At 28.8% G+C, this 19171-nt stretch overlaps 1 protein-coding gene across 1 annotated transcript in view; it reads right to left on the bottom strand.

Moving 5' to 3' along the window:
* Nucleotides 1-19171, bottom strand: part of LOC122269444 (A-type potassium channel modulatory protein KCNIP1-like) — a 365764-nt gene that overhangs the window by 261021 nt on the left and 85572 nt on the right. The window contains exon 2 of the mRNA XM_071187748.2: nt 4550-5240. Coding sequence (XP_071043849.1) covers nt 4550-4694 — 145 coding nt within the window. The 5' untranslated portion in view covers nt 4695-5240. The remainder of the gene's footprint in view (nt 1-4549; nt 5241-19171) is intronic.

The raw sequence follows: 19171 nt of genomic DNA, 5'->3' as shown, positions 1-19171 counted from the left end.
TATTTCAAGAATCAAAATTTGAGTGATTTATAGAATTCTTCGTGCAACCCGTCACAAACTCTAGTTCTGAAAAATTGTATTTTCAAATAAGATGTCTGCAACTGTTGTAAGAAATCTTCAAAAAAATTTTCTCTCTTAGAAGAATAAGTTGTAGCGGACAAAGTCTTAATGGAGCCATAGTTTGCTCTTTATTACTTTTTTTAATAGAAGAGTATATAATTTTTTTCTTCATAAAATTAACTTCTGCAGAACCTAATGTTAAAAGAGACAAACTTAATTAAAAACTTAATGCCAAACAAATGATATTTAGTTACTTAATATTTTTTAACTTATGTGTAATAAGCAAATTACTAAACATATACCTTAATAACTTTAATTCTTGTGATCGGATATTTATGTACTATGATTCAATCTTAATAGTTCAAATGTTTACCCATAATTACGCTAATTAATGATTGCAGATAATGTACTAAGTTAAGAAATTAGATCCATACTGAGAAAAAAAGGCATAATCCCAGTTAATAAAACAAAAATTTGCAGTATTTATGCCATTTGCTTGATAACTTCTCCGTTCATATGGTAACGGTTTACTGGAAACTCTGTTTTTTTTTAATTCATTTTTACCACACTTTTAGTAAATCCAGATGGGAGAAACAAACCTTAACATACAAATGGATTCCATGCCATGCTTTAAAGTATCATAATAATTTTACCATATTTACTAAATTTTTACCACCTGTCATACACCCATATTTCTTTGTTAATTTTACCAAAATCATTACCAAATCCTTTCGGCAAATATTACAAATCTTTTTGATGCTCCCATAGAGCCAAAAAACATGGTAAATTTTTCCATATTCTATAAGTAGTATATTTATAGTAGTTTATAGTAGTTTTGACAATACATTTTTTTTTTTCTCAGAGCATAAGCATACTTCTCAGACAGAAATCCAAATGTTGCCATGATGCCAAAAATATCAGTGATTTAGAAATTAGTATTGTTAAAAGTAAACCAGCAAACGTTATAACAATAATCAATATAACCTATAACGTTATAACAATAATCAATAATGACACATAATCAATTTAGATAAATGTACGTCATCTAGGTCCAAAGTAACGATTATAAATTCAACAATTCATAGAAATTTAGAACGTAGATTATATTCTCGTTTTTTAACACATCAGTACCTTAAACAACAACTGAATGTAAATGCCAAACAGCGAAGCAAGTGTTAATGATGGGGTTATAATTCTCCTTCCTACTAAGCCAATGAAACTTCCTGTGCTCAACCATTTCTTGGTAATTGACTTTGCCTCTAGCCAACAAATCGCAAAAAAGCTTATGCTGCATAATCAGTATTAACTAAATGCTCGTTTAATAATCTCCAAGCTGGAATGAAACAGTGAAATTAATAAGTATTGATATGATGTGAGATTTTACGTTTCACTTTAGAACTTCAATATTAGAAATTTTGTAGCGTGTTGTGCAATATCATTGTTCAAATTTGCTACTACCTTAATGTGGAACTTTGCTGAACTACAGTAATCAGAATTCAAGTTGCACCGTATTTATGATACACGGTAGTATCGATAACATATATATATATATATATATATATATATATATATATATATATATATATATATATATATATATATATATATATATATATATATAGTTGCCAGATATTTTTATACGATTTATACGAGTAAGCCACTATAGTTTAAATTGTTTTTAATCTTTATCGTTTGAATGAGCAAGACTTCAGATAAAAACAGTAAGATTTTCTCACGGCTGCTGTAGGACAGAACACTCGTTTCCTGATTCGGCTGCGCATTTTCAAAATTCAGCGTCGGCTGCCATCTTATCACACCATCAACAATGCTGATACGAATCCTTTGTTAAAATAACGCACGATTTTTTTTAATTAAAATCACAGTATTTATCTGCTTTAAAAAATGAGTCTGTTTTGAAATAACAGTACTTTTCTGTGAAATAAACGATTTTAAACAGACCCTCCAGCTGTTGCTTTTATCCGTAAATTTAATAGATTTTCTTACAGTGATGCAAGGATCAAAATACATTTTTAACTAGTTTGCAGCAACAAAAGAAATTGATAAACAATGTCGCCAATTTGTTATATTTACAATCTTCTTAATACAATACTTTTTTCAATGACTTTATAATTATATGATTTTACTTTATTACAGAATAACTAACTGTGATGCCACAATTGGCATTACATATTTATTTGCAACCTTTTTAAATATCTTTCATTACTTAAGCTTTTTTTATTAATAGAATTATACTTAAAATAAATCAAAGACTTAAAAACGAACATAAAATATTTATTTCTTCTTGTATAGATCAATGTAACGGATACTTTTTATTTCATTACTAATACAGACTTATTAATTCGCTGTCGCCTCTAATCCAAAACAAAAATCTATTTATAACTTTTTATTCTAATTTCCAACTGCTAAATGTTCAGTTGCATGGTTGTAATAATTCTCATAAATTTGTTGGCGACTCGTAATCGCCAAGGTATTCTTTCAAACCCAATATTGATATGCTGGTTGGCTTTGTTTTGGCTATGCTATATTTTGATAATTCGCCAAATTTGGATCTCCTACCCATGCTTCTCCAGTGTCCGTTGGGAACTAATTACACGTACTTTTTAATTTGGCCTTTGATTAGGCAGGTCGTGGGGGATTTGTCTCCCCTGGCCTGTCCTTATTAATATTATTATGCAAAATTGATTCAATTCGTATGGATAATATGTATAAGGACAGGCCATGGGAGACAAATCCCCCACGACCTGCCTAATCAAAAGCCAAATTAAAAAGTACGTGTAATTTGTTCCCAACGGACACTGGAGAAGCATGGGTAGGAGATCCAAAATTGGCGAATTATCAAAATATAGCATAGCCAAAACAAAGCCAACCAGCATATCAATATTGGGTTTGAAAGAATACTTTGGCGATTACGAGTTGCCAACAAATTTATGAGAATTATTACAACCATGCAACTGAACATTTAGCAGTTGGAAATTAGAATAAAAAGTTATAAATAGATTTTTGTTTTGGATTAATAAGTCTCAATAAGATTCAATAAGATGTTTTGGATTAATAAGTCTCAACAATCTAGATTAATAAGTCGACAGTAAATTAATAAGTCTGCATTAGTAATGAAATAAAAAGTATCCGTTACATTGATCTATACAAGAAGAAATAAATATTTTATGTTCGTTTTTAAGTCTTTGATTTATTTTAAATATAATTCTATTAATAAAAATAGCTTAAGTAATGAAAGATATTTAGAAGGATTGCAAATAAATATGCAATGTTAATTGTGGCATCACACTAACATCAAAATTTAATCAAGTCACCCTGGTAACAATTGTGTTTTAAAACTTGTTCAATCTAAATTATTTTTCAAAATAAATGTGTAATCAATTTTTATACGTAATAGAGTCAATCTCTTTTAACTTTTTTTTCAATTTTCACATTTTAAGAAATTTATTTTTCACACAGGAACTGGATTTTTTAAAAAAAATTCAAACTGATGCCTAAAATATTTACATTTTCTCGTTAAAGAGAAATATCACCCGGGTTGTTTGAAATAAAACATGTCTTTTTAAGTATATAATTCATTGCAAAACAAATAATATCTGTTTTTACAATTTTTTTCGTAATTCGAACCATATAGGTATATGGTTGACCATAAAATAATCTTTCTTGGGGATATATATTAGTCAACTTTTTTTATCCAATATTTTTAAACATTTATCAGTTTGCATGAAACTTTTGAGATCCTACAAGAGTCAGAAATTATTTGTATGGAATTTATTCGCGTAGGGTATACTTAATTTAATGGTCCAAACTAACGTGAGCTTACATCTCGCAATTTCGTTTTTTTTTATTTTCATCAAAAAATCTACGAAAAATTCTGTATTGTAAAAAATTACGCATTAAATTACGTTGCAATGTACCGGCACTTTGGATGCATCATCCATAAAATCAAATTTTACCGCTATATTGTAACCTTAATTTGTACAGTGAAATTTATTTATTTAATTAGAGCAATTTAAAGGTTATTATAACTGTAAAAATTAGGGTATATCAGATTTTTAGTTCAGTACCATGTTCCGATTAAATATTTTAGGGGAAAAAGTACCGGCATCTTCAGTGCCGGTATTTTCAAACGTAGTTTGATCCGGAATTTTTCACACTGTATTATGTCCTCATTTCTTGTACTTCCTTGTGAAAATTCAACCAACAATTTTGTATCAATACATGTTTGATAAAAGCCTTAAAAAATAAATTTAAAACCAATGTTTATTTTCAACAAAACATCAATTTAAATTCTCATTACCTTCTTATTTCGAAACAACACCCTCATTCTTAAATATAGGCCAATTTTCTCACTAATTTCACACCTCGTTTACCTTACCTATCAAAGCTCATTTGCTTAACTTGTGATCTAAGAGTTTAATGATGCAAGCATCTTTTCAGATTTAAGAAAGAATCAATCAATAAAACTTACGTGTCTTTCTGGAGAAAGCCCTCCTTAGGAATTTAATGAATCTCTGATAAACGCTATAAATCGAGGTCCCCATAGGATCGTCCTCGAAATAAGCGGAAAAGTTCTCCTCAGTCACATCATCAGGAATCGATTCCTCTTTGTGCATTTAGAAGACTTAACTGAGCAATTCAACTTCTTTAAATTCTCCCCTTTTCAATTCCTCAAGAGTATAAGTCAAAAATGGATTCAATACTTTCTAATTTTTAAAAACATGCCTTTAGGCACTTCATTTCATGTGCTTTGTCCTCATTTGAATATGGATAAGAGAACTATCTAATATCATTATGGCGTGTTGACAGTTAGATTTTCTTTTTTTAATCTGCACTTGTCAAGAATAGATTTTGATTTCCTTTCAATCCAAAAATGGATTCAATTCTAAGCTAGATTTAAAAGTTATATTTCTACCCTCTTTTCCGAAACGTTTTGTCTATTAGATTTGTGAGTTCAAATAAAAGTAAAGGAAATACATCATTTTATTATAGTTAATGCTCCAGATGGCAGCTGAAAATAAACTTATGTAATCCTCATATAAAAATTCACATAAGCTTAGTAAGTTTTTCTGTTTCAATAATCTCCATAAGTTCAGTTATCGCTTTTGGACTTTTTTTTCATTCTTTCTCTGTTTTTCTTCACTAGTATCAAATCGTGATGTCTGAAAATAGAAATTAAATCATGTATTGAATAGGGTATTATAATACAAGTAAACTGTTATGTAGTATATAATAAGTTATTCATGCATTAAAATTATTATTATAAGAGTAATGTAGAATATTAAACAATTGGACAATTTTTGCTATTTCACAGTTAACATTTACTTAAGACAAAATAGCTTGCAGCTTTTTAGAAAAACAATAGCATGGTCATCAATAAAAAATGGTGAGTTGAGTTCAAAGTCACTTATTGTCTTCTATTTATTGTAAAAAAAAATTGCATCTTAGTAGCATGCACAAAACAAGCATACACAAGTATACACAAAATGTTGGAGACTGCTTTACACCAAAAGTGATATAGTGAAGCACAAGAGCTACTCTTGTTTGTTATTGTTATTCTACACCAAAAGCCAAGGACAGTTCTTGGTGTAGCGTAACAAGGGGAAGAATTTTAACAATACTTGATGTATAGTAGCTGGCACCACTTTTGGCATCCAATAAAGCTAAAATTATAACTTCTCTTAATTTATGCAAATTTTTAAGGTATAGTACACATACGAATCATTAAAGTTAATTTTACTGAAAAATGTGGAGTAAAAATCATAAATTTAAGATGCATACATACATTAATTCTTAAAATAAAATTAGTTTGTAAATCAAACATATACACAGCCCAGCCCAGAGAGATTATCATTATAAAATCGAACTAGGCTTATCTAAATAGTAAAGAATGGAGATTAAATGTTGCTAAATTATTTTATACAATGGAAGCATATATATATAAAAGTTAAAATATAATTATAACATAACTGAAAACATACATTCTGAACGGAGGAAAAAGATTTAAAAGAAATTTCCGTACTTGCATGGTAATGAAACATGTATGATAATTTAGTAAAAAACATAATTTTGGTAATAAAACCAAAATATATGGTATTTAAACCATTTATTGGTAATTTCTCCTTTTGTACGGTAACGATTTAAGGGAAATTCCGGTTTTCAAAATTATAGTTCTTATGACCACACTTTAACAAAACATACAAAACTGAAAAGTAAATTTTACCACATAAATGGTTTATGCCATGCTCTAAGATATCCTAACAAAATTACAAAAGTTTACCACATTTGCTACCAAACAGCAAGATAATAAAACAATAATTCATTTTCAACATTACCAAAGAGCTTTGGTAAAAACTACCGTGCTTTTTGGCTCTCCCATAAAGCTAGAAACACGGACATTTTACCATATTCTAGTAATTTTGACCATACTATTCTTCTCAGTATGCAACAGGGAACTTTTGTTCGCGCAAATGTATAGCACCATGCATAATGACGACAATTCGCACCATATTGTGCTTGACTGTAAACACACTACCTCTGTCCACAATTCTAAATTGCAATTCCTAAATGTACGATCAAATTGTCGAAATTGCAGGCAAATATTATTAATAAATGGTGCGAATGCGTGAGCTTGGTGTAAGCCATTTCCATTGAATCAATTGAAATGCATAAGAACACCTTATTTGGTATTAATTTAAATTAAAAAATCATATATTTTTTAAATTTTGGATTGTTTGGAAAGATATTAAGCAGTAATTTTTACGGCGCAGTGATTTTTTGTTTGAAATGTGACATTTTAGAAGTCAAAATAACTTTCTTTGTCAAAGATTTACCACTATCTATTGCGATATAAAACTTGATGGCATGTTATACGTGCTAAATTCTACAAGAAATGCGTCTATTTTAAAGATTCAAACCATTTTTTTTAGTTTGAGAAATACTTTTAAAGAAATGTTTCTAACCTATATAGATACGATATATTTTATATCTATTTAGACACATATTTTGGACAACTGAATCTTGCCTAAAGAATCAATCACATGCAGAGAATTCAAAAAATTATATAGTTCATGAAATAATATAGTTTTGAAAGTATACAGGGTTGAAATGAAAAGGTTTAGTGTAATGAAACAAAGAAAAACAATTGAAATTGCTCTGAGAAGGATATTAGGCCAAGCATAATTTCCAAATAACGTTTGTGGTACAACATGTCAGAATGATACTTCTAAATGTTCTATTTTTTATTTAAGTTTTATAAAAAATATCTTTATAAAATTGAATTCCCTTGCATTTTTCCAAATTCGTATATATTTTTTCAGAAATAAATGTCATCGAATTAATAAAATTCTAATGGAAAAGCAGCTAAATAACTCTGGGGAATAATTTTTGTTTGATGTTGCATATGATTTTTTTACAGAGCTTAGATACTTTCGTAGATTTCAAATCTCTCTCCAAGTTTTAAACTCCAGTTTCTCTCTTCAAGCTACAAATTTTTAATAAGACATTTTTAGTATATTTTTGTCGAACAGTGAAAGTTTAAAAACGTTATACCTGAAACTGATGTCATACGCCATTGGGGGATCTTTCCCTATAGAGAACTATTTCTTTGTGGGCTTCTGAACAATTTAAAAAATTGACCAAATATGTCATTTCTTTAACTTCATGTAAGTCTTCAACTTAAGGAGCATTTCAGAAGTGAAATCCGCACACCCGCAGCATAAAGCAAGATCAATTATTTGTATAAATGCAATAAAAGTTTTGTTCCCAAGTGTAATTAAATAAAAATAAAGATTTGCAGAGAAACCAATACATTACCTAAAAATACCAGTGATTTTCAAAGTTTCGTTATGAATTTGTAATTTTTAAACATATATTGGTATGGTTTTATTCTATCTTATACTTAAAAATATTGATGCTTGTTTGAATTTCTAATGGTCGCATATAACATACGTAGTTAATACTGCGATGCAATCAGCATTATATTCGCTAATTACTGTCCTCAGCCAAGAAAAATAGCCCTCGTTTAAGACTTTAAAGCTAATAACGCGAAACTGCGTTTCTCTAATTGTGTGTCATGTTAACTAATAACTAAAACACTAAATAATAATTAACATGAGGTTGCTGTCAAAATATGTCATTACCAAGTTAACTGGGCTAAAGTTGAGAGCTATGTTAAGTAATACAACTTTTAGCAACAAAATATTTAGAGAAAAATCTCTCAATTCTTTTCCTAACCTTCGAAATTTCTTCACTTTACTTATTTCTAAGATGATAACAACATCCTAGTAACTGTGGAATTTGTATCGATTATATATATTTCAAGTACTAGTTTTTTCTCATTTGTCAGTGGCTATTCCGGTATTCTGAAAATTTTTCTTTTAATACCACTAAATTTTTCTTTCCGTGAATCAAGCAAATAATCTTTGATAAATACTTTTTTTGAAACATTCCTTTCAACGTAATTTCTTGTTAGAATTACAGTTTTTAAAAATTTTCAAAAAATGTTTGGATTGTGTTCCAGTGACTTACGTTGCTTCAACTTTAGGGAAAATCAAACTGTTGAACACTTACTTTTAAATATACACACCTAAGTAAAAAAAGAACTTTTTAATGGTCTAAAACTGTTTAATATTAGTTCTGCAAACCCACTTAACCTTATTTGCAAATAGCAGACTTATTATTATTAAACTGTTTAAAGTACACTGTAAGAAATTTCTTGGAATAAATTGTTAAATAACAATTTATTTAACTGTCATTTTACCATATTATAGCAAAACAGTCAAATAACCATAAATAAGACAGTAATCAAATTGTTAACTGTGAAAGAAACCGTTTACTAACTGCTTTCAACTAATACGGTTTAACAACCAGAATTTTACCTCACCAACTAAGCCCTCCTAATGAAGCTGCTCTGTTCCTTGCAACTGCGTAAGTATTGCAGCCGAAAAGGCTAATCTGTCATTCTCACGATTGATGGAACTGGGATTCGAGTTCCAGCGTTAACACCACAATATTTCCTACATTCCCTCAACCAATGCCCGTTACCTAATAAAAAGAGTAGCACCTATGTCCAGTCAAATTTAAGATTTTGAGAACCATGATTAAAATAGTTAAAAAAACGTATAGTTTTGTATTCATGGCTTTATGACCATACTAGTTGTAAATGGTTTCAAAACTGTAAAGGTAAAATATGTTATATACTGCAAACTTTACGGTTAATATGATGGACAGGCTGCGGATGGTCACTTTACCATAATTTAAGAATGAAAATTCAAAGAGTGTACTGCTTTGAATAAATTTATCCTCATCCTCTAATCATGTTTTTTTAGACGTTGAGCATTACAGTTTTCCGCCAATCCCTCCTGGCTGCATGAATCTTTTTATAAAGTTCAATACATCAATCTTTCCATCAATTTCAATACATCAATCTTTCTATCAATCTAATTAAGTCTACGGTTAACGAAACAATCACAAAAGAAATTTTAATTTGACACAAAGAGCTGTTTTCTTGCAAGAATTATCATAACTATAATTTTTTGCCATTTTACTGAAATAATCATTAATCATTAAATGAATAGAAAAGGATAAATAAACCACATAAATATATTTCGTGTGTATAAAAAATTTAAAATATTCGGTTTGACAAATAAAAAAAGTATATACATGATACTTGGATTAGTAGAAATTGAAGTCATTGAACCGTAGGTATAATTTAATACTTTTATTTTAGTGAAATAGGTTTTAAAATTGGTAGCTTCCCTCTTGTTTTTAAAAAATCCTATTCTATTTTGAGCTTAGAGTTGCTCTTTAAGGAATATCATGGAATAAGAGGGAGCTATCTATGAAATTTAAGGCAATTTAAAACCTCTTCTAAAGCATCATTCTTCATTTTCGATTTAAGGAAGAACAAAGAAATAAATGAAAGCTATTTTGGAAATAATGGATTAGTTGGATCAGATATCTCATTTTAAACAGAAAAATAAATCAAAATCTTTCAATATGAAGAAGATCATCTCAAAGCTGGTCATTTATTCTTGAAATATAAGAAGTATATTTTGCATAAAGTTTAGCTCCTTTAAATTCACAAAGTATTTTAGTTATTCAGATAATAGAGTTCAAATGAATTATTTAGAGCAATTATTTGCAAATACTAATCTTATTTGCAGTCAAATAATAGTCTAACAATCTCTGCAAATAAGAGTCTTAACTGAATATCAATCTACAGATATGAATCTTATTTGCAATCTAAATAGTCTAATAACAGCCAGCAAATGAAAATCTTATTTGTTGAACTACTATTAGATTATTAAACTATTATTATTATTAGAATACAATTAAAATGAATCAGATACAGAATAATTATCTCCAAATAATAATTTTACTTGCAACAACTTAAAATCTAACAATTGTCTGTAAATAAGAAACTTATTTACAACCGAATAAGAATCGGAAAAGGCGAATCTTATTTGCAACCTTAATAGTCTAATAATGGCCTGGAAATAAAATCTTATTTGAAATAAAATCTTATTTTCAGACCTATTATTATATTATTAAACTATTATTATTATGGGAATAACAGAGTTCAAATGAATTATTTAGAATAATTATCTGCAAATAATAATGTTATATTTGCAACCAAAGAATAATCTAACAATCCTACTTACACGAGACTAAAGTTAGTTTTTAACAATTCAAAATGTTACTGCTGCTGTTATGATACGTTTTAGTGATCTCAATAGAATACATTTAAAATCTGAAATGGAATTAGCATATAACTTTGGAGCAATAGTTAAGATTTATTCATTTTAAATTAACATGCTAGTTAACATGAAAATAAAATTAAATTATATCGTCACTTTAAGAATCTATTTTTATCATGAATATTTAAAAAAAATAACTAAAAGTTCAGAATAAAAGTAAAGAAAAAAATGCAAAAACTGAAGTTTCGAAACTGATTAATAATAATAGTGACATGCAATTAGGAAAGACAATGTAATTCTGTTCTCTTTAATTATGTTCTTGATGAGTATTTTAAAATGTCAGAGCTTCTTACAAAATATGCAAGTTTTTCAACAGGGGACTTTTTGTACCTGCTTCTTTTAATAAAAATCAGCGATTCATTTTACTGAAACTGACGAAACGATAAGAAAGGTAAAATGTTTAATAGGGATTTTAGAATTCTTCCTGTTTTTAATTCTGTTCCTGTAATTCTAAAATTATACTTTTTTTTAAGAAAAAACTGTATTGATATGTCTTCAATAGCAAAAGTTGGAAATCGGAAATTATGAAATTTATTAATTTTATCATTTCTAGAAATATTTTGAAAAAACTGCATTATTTTTTGCCTCATTTTTTTAATTTTATTTATTTAATTTATTTATTTGCTTGATAAATTAAGAAGTACCAAAACAGGATTCCAGTTATAATTATAAAATTCGAAAGCAAATATATATATATATATATATATATATATAATATATATATATATATATATATATATATATATATATATATATATATATATATATATATATATATATATATATATATATATATATATATATATATATATATATATATATATATATATATAAAATTTCTTGCATTTCTTTTTTCAAAATGTTGTAAGCCAATTTTTATGATTGGTATGATTTGACATACTTAAAACATCATATGTAATTTTAAACATTCCCTTAAAATTGAAATTTGAGTTTATTTGATACTGAAAAAATCAAGGATCGACAGAATTTCTTACTCCAGAAGCAAAAAGAGAGCAACAAAAATTATATTTAATTTTTTTTAAAATAAATGAAAAAAAAGTTAAATATTACTAAACTATTAGGCACCAGCTCGATATTTTAAGAGGGACATTTTGTCAAGGACTCCTAATAACATTAGTAATAAAAATAACTCTTCTTAAAAATAAACTGTGCATCAAAAAATTGTTATTGGATACCGGGCGTCCTAAAAATAATCATTTTCACCTACTTTGGACCAAAGATGCGTAAACAAAACTTTTTCTTTTTACACTGTGACATATTTTTCACTAATTTTATTTTTCTGCTGTTGTCATGGATTCCGAAAGCATCTATAAAATATTAATAATTCAATTGGAGCAGACATTTTCTGTTGCGAAATTTTTTGACTACGCTACTTGAAATGGTTATTGACAAATTGGACTTTTGAAAATTTTATAATTATTCCGTTTGTGATTTATCCTTTGTTTTTAATATAGATTAAAGTTCAATGAATAAAATCAAAATTAAAAAACAATTCATAAGAAAAACTAATGATTAATTAAATGTTTTGTCCATTGCATTGGCCAATACTGCGTGTTATTTCTTAAATAGGATATTATTTTTCATGCATGAAACTTTTTTTTGTGTCCTAATGAATGTGATTTAAGCATATTACAATGAAAATAATACCGCATTTAATAAAATTTCTATGCTTGGTCTAAAATGGATTAAGAGAAGGGCACGATGACCATCAAAATTTCTACTCGATACATTCTAATATTAAAATTATAGGCTATACAATATAGAATTATAGGCCGAGGTAATTACAAAGACAGCCGAGTTTATTTTCTACTTAATCAAGATAAAGAAAATAAACTCAGCTGTATTTGTAACTAGTAATGCACAGGACGAAAACGATTTTGCGTAATCAATTCATACGAACGTAATTTTTAACAATTTATTATTGGCTTATGGAAATTTTAAAATTAAGTGTAAAAGGTAAATGTTGCCAAATGATATATTGGCTACAATAAAAAAAACGGCTTGATGCATTTAAAAGCACGATGATCATCAATATTTTCAATTGGCATATTCTAGTATATTTAATCAAGATATGGAAAATAACCTCGGCAGAATTTATAATTAGTAATTTCTACTTTCTAATTAGTATAATGAAACAATTAGTCTAATTAAAGACGAAAGATTTGTTGCGCAATCAGTAAATCCGAGTGTAATTTTTCACAAGCAGTCAGTGACCTATGGAAATTGTGAAATTATGCATTGAAGAAAAAAAGGTTGTAAAGCGAGGTATTGGCCATAATAAAGTAGACGCTTGCTGTGTATAGAAGCTTGAAGACCATCAAAATGTCAAAACATTATGTTCAATATAAAAAATTGATTCTGTGGCATTTCTAATTAGTAATGCATGAGAAAAAAAGGATTGCGCGATCAGTTCCTACGAGCATATTTTTTTATTAACTGCTACTGGCTTACGAGAATTGAGAAATTATGTGATAAAGGTAAAAGTTGCCAAATGTGATATTAGTCATAATAAAGAAGCAGCTTGGTGTATCAAAAAGAATGAAGACCATCAAAAAGAATGAAGACCATCAAAAACGGCATATTCTAGTATAAGTAATCAAGATGCGGGAAATGAACTCGACAGAATTTCTAATTAATCAAGTGTTAGATCAAAACGATTGTTACGTAATCAGTTAATCTGAGTGTAATTTTTAGGAAACTACTCTTTAATTTATGAAAGTATGTATTGAAGAAAAAAGGCTGTAAAATATTGGCCATAATAAGGAAGATGCTTTATGTATCTAGAAGCACGATGATCATAAAAAATTTAAAAAAAATATTGTTTCACATCCTTTCTGGATGTCAAAAAATAATTCGGCAGCATTTTTAATTAGTAATTTATGAGACGAAGATGATTGTTGTGCAATCAGTTCATACGAGCTTAATTTTTTCCAAACTAATATGGAAATTGTGAAATAAGATATTGATCATAATAAAGCCGGTGTTCGGTGTATATCGAAGCACGATGACCGTCATAATTTAAAAACGTAATATTCTGTATCCGCAAACGCAATATTCAATATAACATTCTATTCTATTTTCAGACATGAAAAATTGACACGATAACATTTCTAATTAATAATGCATAAGGCAAAAGCGTTTTTTTTTCATTTTTTTGCGCAATCATTTTATTAGAGCGTAAGTTTTTGCAAACTATTACTGCCTTATGGAAATCGAAAAATTTGTCGCCCACATATTCAATCATTCTTGAATTATGCGTTACAAGGTCTTTTCTTGCAATAATTGGCAACATGGAAAATTAAAGCTGGGGTCATTTTATCATTCGTAAAGCTTAAACTTTTTAGGAATTACACTTAGTGCATAGAGACTGAATTTTGGGATAATTTCTCTATAGCAGCCAGGACTAATTTGCTACAATAATTTGTGGTACAATTTCTAGATAACTTTGGGAATAAGAGCTTTCCTTTAATCTTCTAAGATTCAATATAATGTATTTTATCACGTAATATTTAATTATTATTGTTCAGAAAATAATTTTAAGCTCTCACTTTGGTAGAAGAATTCATGGGAAAAAATTTAAAAAAAGGGAGTGATCAGAAAATATGATCATGATTAGTTATAGATTATTCTTTACATTAATTAGAAAGTTAGATTAATTATTGGTTATTTAAGATTTAGATTGGTTATTTAGAATTATTGAAGATACTTATTGGTTAATGTTACCTAAAAATGAAGTTTCAATTTCGGACACAGAAACGCATTTTTTTCTGAAAAGAAACGTATTTCTCGTTGGACGAATTTTGATTTTTGACTTTTTGATTTTGACAAAATAGTGGATGTTGCCGCATTCTATAAAATTGTCTAAATAAAATAAATTTGGCTAAACAGAATTTGAACAATTAACTGCTATTTTTTTTTCCTTAAGAACTACCGAGAACCAAGTTTATTCAAATTTTGCATATTGTACTATAAAATTGCATACATTAAAATGATATAAAAATGTTTATTCCGTTTAATTCGAAGTGTTTTTCAAAGATTTATTACTAAAATAATAAAATATGTCAAACAATTATTAAGAAATATTTTGCATGCAATTTTCATTCAATGAACGAGTGTTATTATTGTGAGCAAAATATTTTTGAATTATTTGAAGAAAAAAAAAATTAGTTTTCGATTGCTCTCCGGACTAAGATATTGAAAGCATACTTTTAAGACTGCAACTATGTCCATAATTAGAAATTCTTTGAAAAGAGCATTCAGAATATATGAGATTTTGTAAACTAATTTATATGTGATTCTAATTAATTAGCATACTTGAAATCTGAACTTTTTAAATCATCACGAATGATACATGGAACTCCTATTGTTGGAACAAAAGTTGCTGATCGTGATATATTTTTCTTTTTTTCTATCTGTTATTAATACTAAATGTCCAATATTCTTGATCTTTAAACTGCAAGCGAAATTTCGTTTCAGTTTTTCTTTTTCTATAAAACATTTTCAGAAAACTCGTTACAAAGTTGAAAAATAATATCGGTTCCTTGAACCTTGAGATAGAGCAAACTTGCTTCAATTTTAATAAGGGTTGAGATTTAACCATTTAAACTGTGTGGTCAAGTTTAAGCAGCATAATTATCAAGGTATGCAGCAAAGATGTAAGGAATGCAGCAAATTTGAATGATATCTTTGTTAACATTAAACATACCAAGACTTAATATATACCTATTTCCACCATAGCCGGTCAAATGAGCAGACTTCATGTTTCTTGATTTAATGTATGAAATATGGATGTTAGGAAGAAAATAAACTTAAAAACTTATTATAATTAAACAAAATTGTATATTGCCAATTTTTATGTATTACGAACACAAAAAATAAGAATTTTTAATTCATTGCTGAACGCATTTTTACATATACAGGTTGCTTCCATTGTACATTTTCTGCAAACATAATTCTTCTAATTATTTTTATTTCTGTAATTCTTATAATTATTCTTGTAAGTATAAGAATATATAAGAATTATAATTGTCACTTTTTTTTACACCAAAATATCAATCTAAAATTTAGGTACTTTCTTGAAGTTTAAATTCACAGTTATTCTGATTGAACTAACTACGCAACAGTCTTTGCAGAAATGTGCAACTAATCGAATGCAATACGTTGAACACGCATTACATCGTAATTTCTGATCAAATAACCTTATAAAGCAATAAATTGTTCTCCCGGTCAAATGACCAGTTGTGGTAGAAATACGACAAGTATTGTTCGAAACAAACAAAATACAACAGACAAATAATAATAGAATATTAACTGTATATAATTGTTAGAAAAAGTCATGAAGTAAAATGCGCAAAAACAATAAGATGATAAGCACATTTTCGATCCAAAAGTTCTTAAACGGTCATTTGACTGGTTGTGATATGTTTAGTGTTAAACACTCTCAGAAATGTCATATAGCATATGCAAGGGAACTTTCGTTTAAGTTTTTCCTTTTTTATAAAAACATTTTTAGAAAATAAGTTACAAAATTGCAAAATAATATCGGTATTTTGAGCCTTAATACAGAGAAAACTTGTTTCAACTTAAATAAGGGGTGAGATTAAACCATTTGGATTATCTAGTCAAGTTGACTTGACTACATGATTATCTAGTTCAACATATTAAGAATGCAATAAATTTGAATGACATCATTGTTATACGCTCTCAAAAATGTATAAAATGTCAAATATTGTAAAAAAAAAGTCAAATATTGAATTAAAAAAATGTGGTTCAGAAAGCTATTATCCTGAAATTGTTGCTTTAAGGCACAAAAACATGGAAGCAGACAAATATAGCAAAAAAAAAGCCTATGAAACTTTAAAAACAAATGCTTAAGAAATAATTTGAAAATTATCAGTCTTTAGATGTTACCTAATTAAAGTCATCTGAATTATTACAGTAGAAGAAATCTTAAAATGGAAATTGAGTTAGTTCGGCCATGTTCTGAATATTGGTTACGAGAAAAAAATGCCATCAGTGAGCTTATATGGTCACCAGATGGAAAAGGAACAGAGGGAGGCCTAGACTTATTCAGCTCATGATTTTGTATCTTCTTACGCCTTGAGGATTATCTGGTTAGAAAAAAACAAGTTCTACTGCCAAGGATAAGAATCGGTAAAGAGATATGCTTGAGGCCTTAAATGCCCAACTACACTTACGGAATAAATAAGTAAATAATGTATCAATGAATTTCTCGTTGTTGAAACACAATTTTCCATTACAAGTGCCCGAAAAATATATTTCGTAAAAATTTTCAGCATATTTTGAAAGATAATAATGCAAGCTTTTAGAAATTCTGCTACGTTTATTCGTGTAAACTTTATGCAAATGAAGCACTAAAAATAACGATTATTCTTCTATTTCATCTTTTTTTTTCCCTCTTTTTTTAAAAAAAATAAGTTTACTGCAAGAAGACGAGTGGGGACACAATTCTTCAATCGGAAAAAGAAAAAAAGGGATACAACAAGAACTAATAACAAAGAGAAAGCAAGTAAAACCGAACAACAGAAAAATGGGAAGAGAAATAACTAAATGAATAAAAGCTTTCTAGCTTCCCAATAGTGGGAATAAATAGATTCATTCTTCGGAGCTGGGTGGAGGGAGAGATGATGCACAGGTTTTATAACCGTATTTGAACAGCCAACCCAATTTTTGGGTTTTCACTACAAATGATCCATGATCCGTCGACCATTGACGATGTTTTACGTCAGCACTGTGGTCATTGCAAACCGGGTGTGGAATTCGTATCAACCAACTATCGCTGGGATTCAAATCCAGTTCAACTCATTGCGAATTCTCTATCAAGAGTTCTCGTTCAAGGCGAATTCTCTATCTCCTGAGTCATCACGGTTCTCATCCCCAGGTTTTATTTCAAATTTTGTAACCGTCATTGAACAGCCTACCCAATTCATTTGGGGTTTAAGACTACTAATGTTCAACTCCGTAGACTTGTAATTTTGAACCCAATCCAGAAGACAAGGCAATCACACAATATCTGGAATAGTCTAAGAAATTAAAGATGATTTCAATCAAGGACTTTCTCTCTGATTTAAAAAAAGAAAATTTGGATAAAAGCAAATCTCTTACATCCAATTGATCCCTGAAGCAACAGAGCAAACATCCTCAAAACGAGCTTATTTGGGGGAGCACCCATTATTTGCTAATTTATCTGCGATCTCATTTCCTGAAATCCCACAGTGAGACGAAACGCAATACAGGACAACTGTTTCACGATTTCTATTTTACCCCTACTATTTCATCCATAGATTAGCTAATTTCATGCAATGGAATAAAAATAGGTAGACCTACAAAAAAGCTCGTTAATATTTTAATAAACTTTAAAATTGACTATTATTCAAAATGAAACCAAGCTATTAGAAGGGACCTAACTATAGATTTTTATTTTTATTTATAATCATCGTTGAACAGCTTTCTCACTTTTGAGTTCACGACTACCAATGATCAATTCCGTAGACTTTTAATTTTGAACCCCGACCAGAAGACAAGGAAACTCCTGGATCAAGTATCGGAAGAAATTTTGCCTTCGGGGAGAATTCTTTGATGAAACCAACCAGTTGAAACAAACCAATTTGAGTTACATGGAGAGGAAAACCACGAAAACATCCCATGATTAGCCTGACACCAATGCGACTCTAACCAATGATCTGTCTACCACAGAGGATATTTTACGTCCGCACTGTGGTCGCTGAGAGCCTGGTGCGAATTCGTATCGACCAGCCATAACTGGGATTTGAAACCAGTTCACCTCATTGGAAGGTTCTATCCCTGGAGACTACACAGCTCTTCACATCAAAAATTTTCAAAACAATATGTAGCCCATTTTTGATAGCTGTTCTTGAGCTTTTTATAATGTCAAGGTTCCGCCGAAAGGATCTTGATTATTTAAGGTTCCGTAACAGTAAAAAATTGAGAATCGCTGCAATAGAGACCAATATTTGTTTCTTAAGACGCGTACTGTGCACTTAAAGTAGAATCTAGCACATAGTTCAAAATTGCCGAAGCTTTAATAGAGTACAAAGTTTCACCATACTATTGTACTTAATAACATAAATGTACGTCAATATGGCTTAAATTGAACAGAAATGCGTTTTAACTTAACAAATTTTTCTGGAGTTATAAAGTTAGGTGATTCTTCAAGGAGATAAGCTTGACTTAATTAAATTTACTATAATCGCCACACTTGTATGTGTTGATAAAAGCCTGAAGTTTTTTCTCGGCCTGTAGTTTGAAGAGCTCAGGTATCAAAGTAATAG

This window comes from Parasteatoda tepidariorum, chromosome 11 (assembly GCF_982258835.1).
Source record: "Parasteatoda tepidariorum strain Cologne lab strain chromosome 11, Ptep-v5.0, whole genome shotgun sequence".
In the NCBI taxonomy this organism is placed as follows: Eukaryota; Metazoa; Arthropoda; class Arachnida; order Araneae; family Theridiidae; genus Parasteatoda; species Parasteatoda tepidariorum.
Note: the sequence above shows the minus strand (reverse complement) of the source record. Positions and strands in the feature narration are given on the sequence as shown.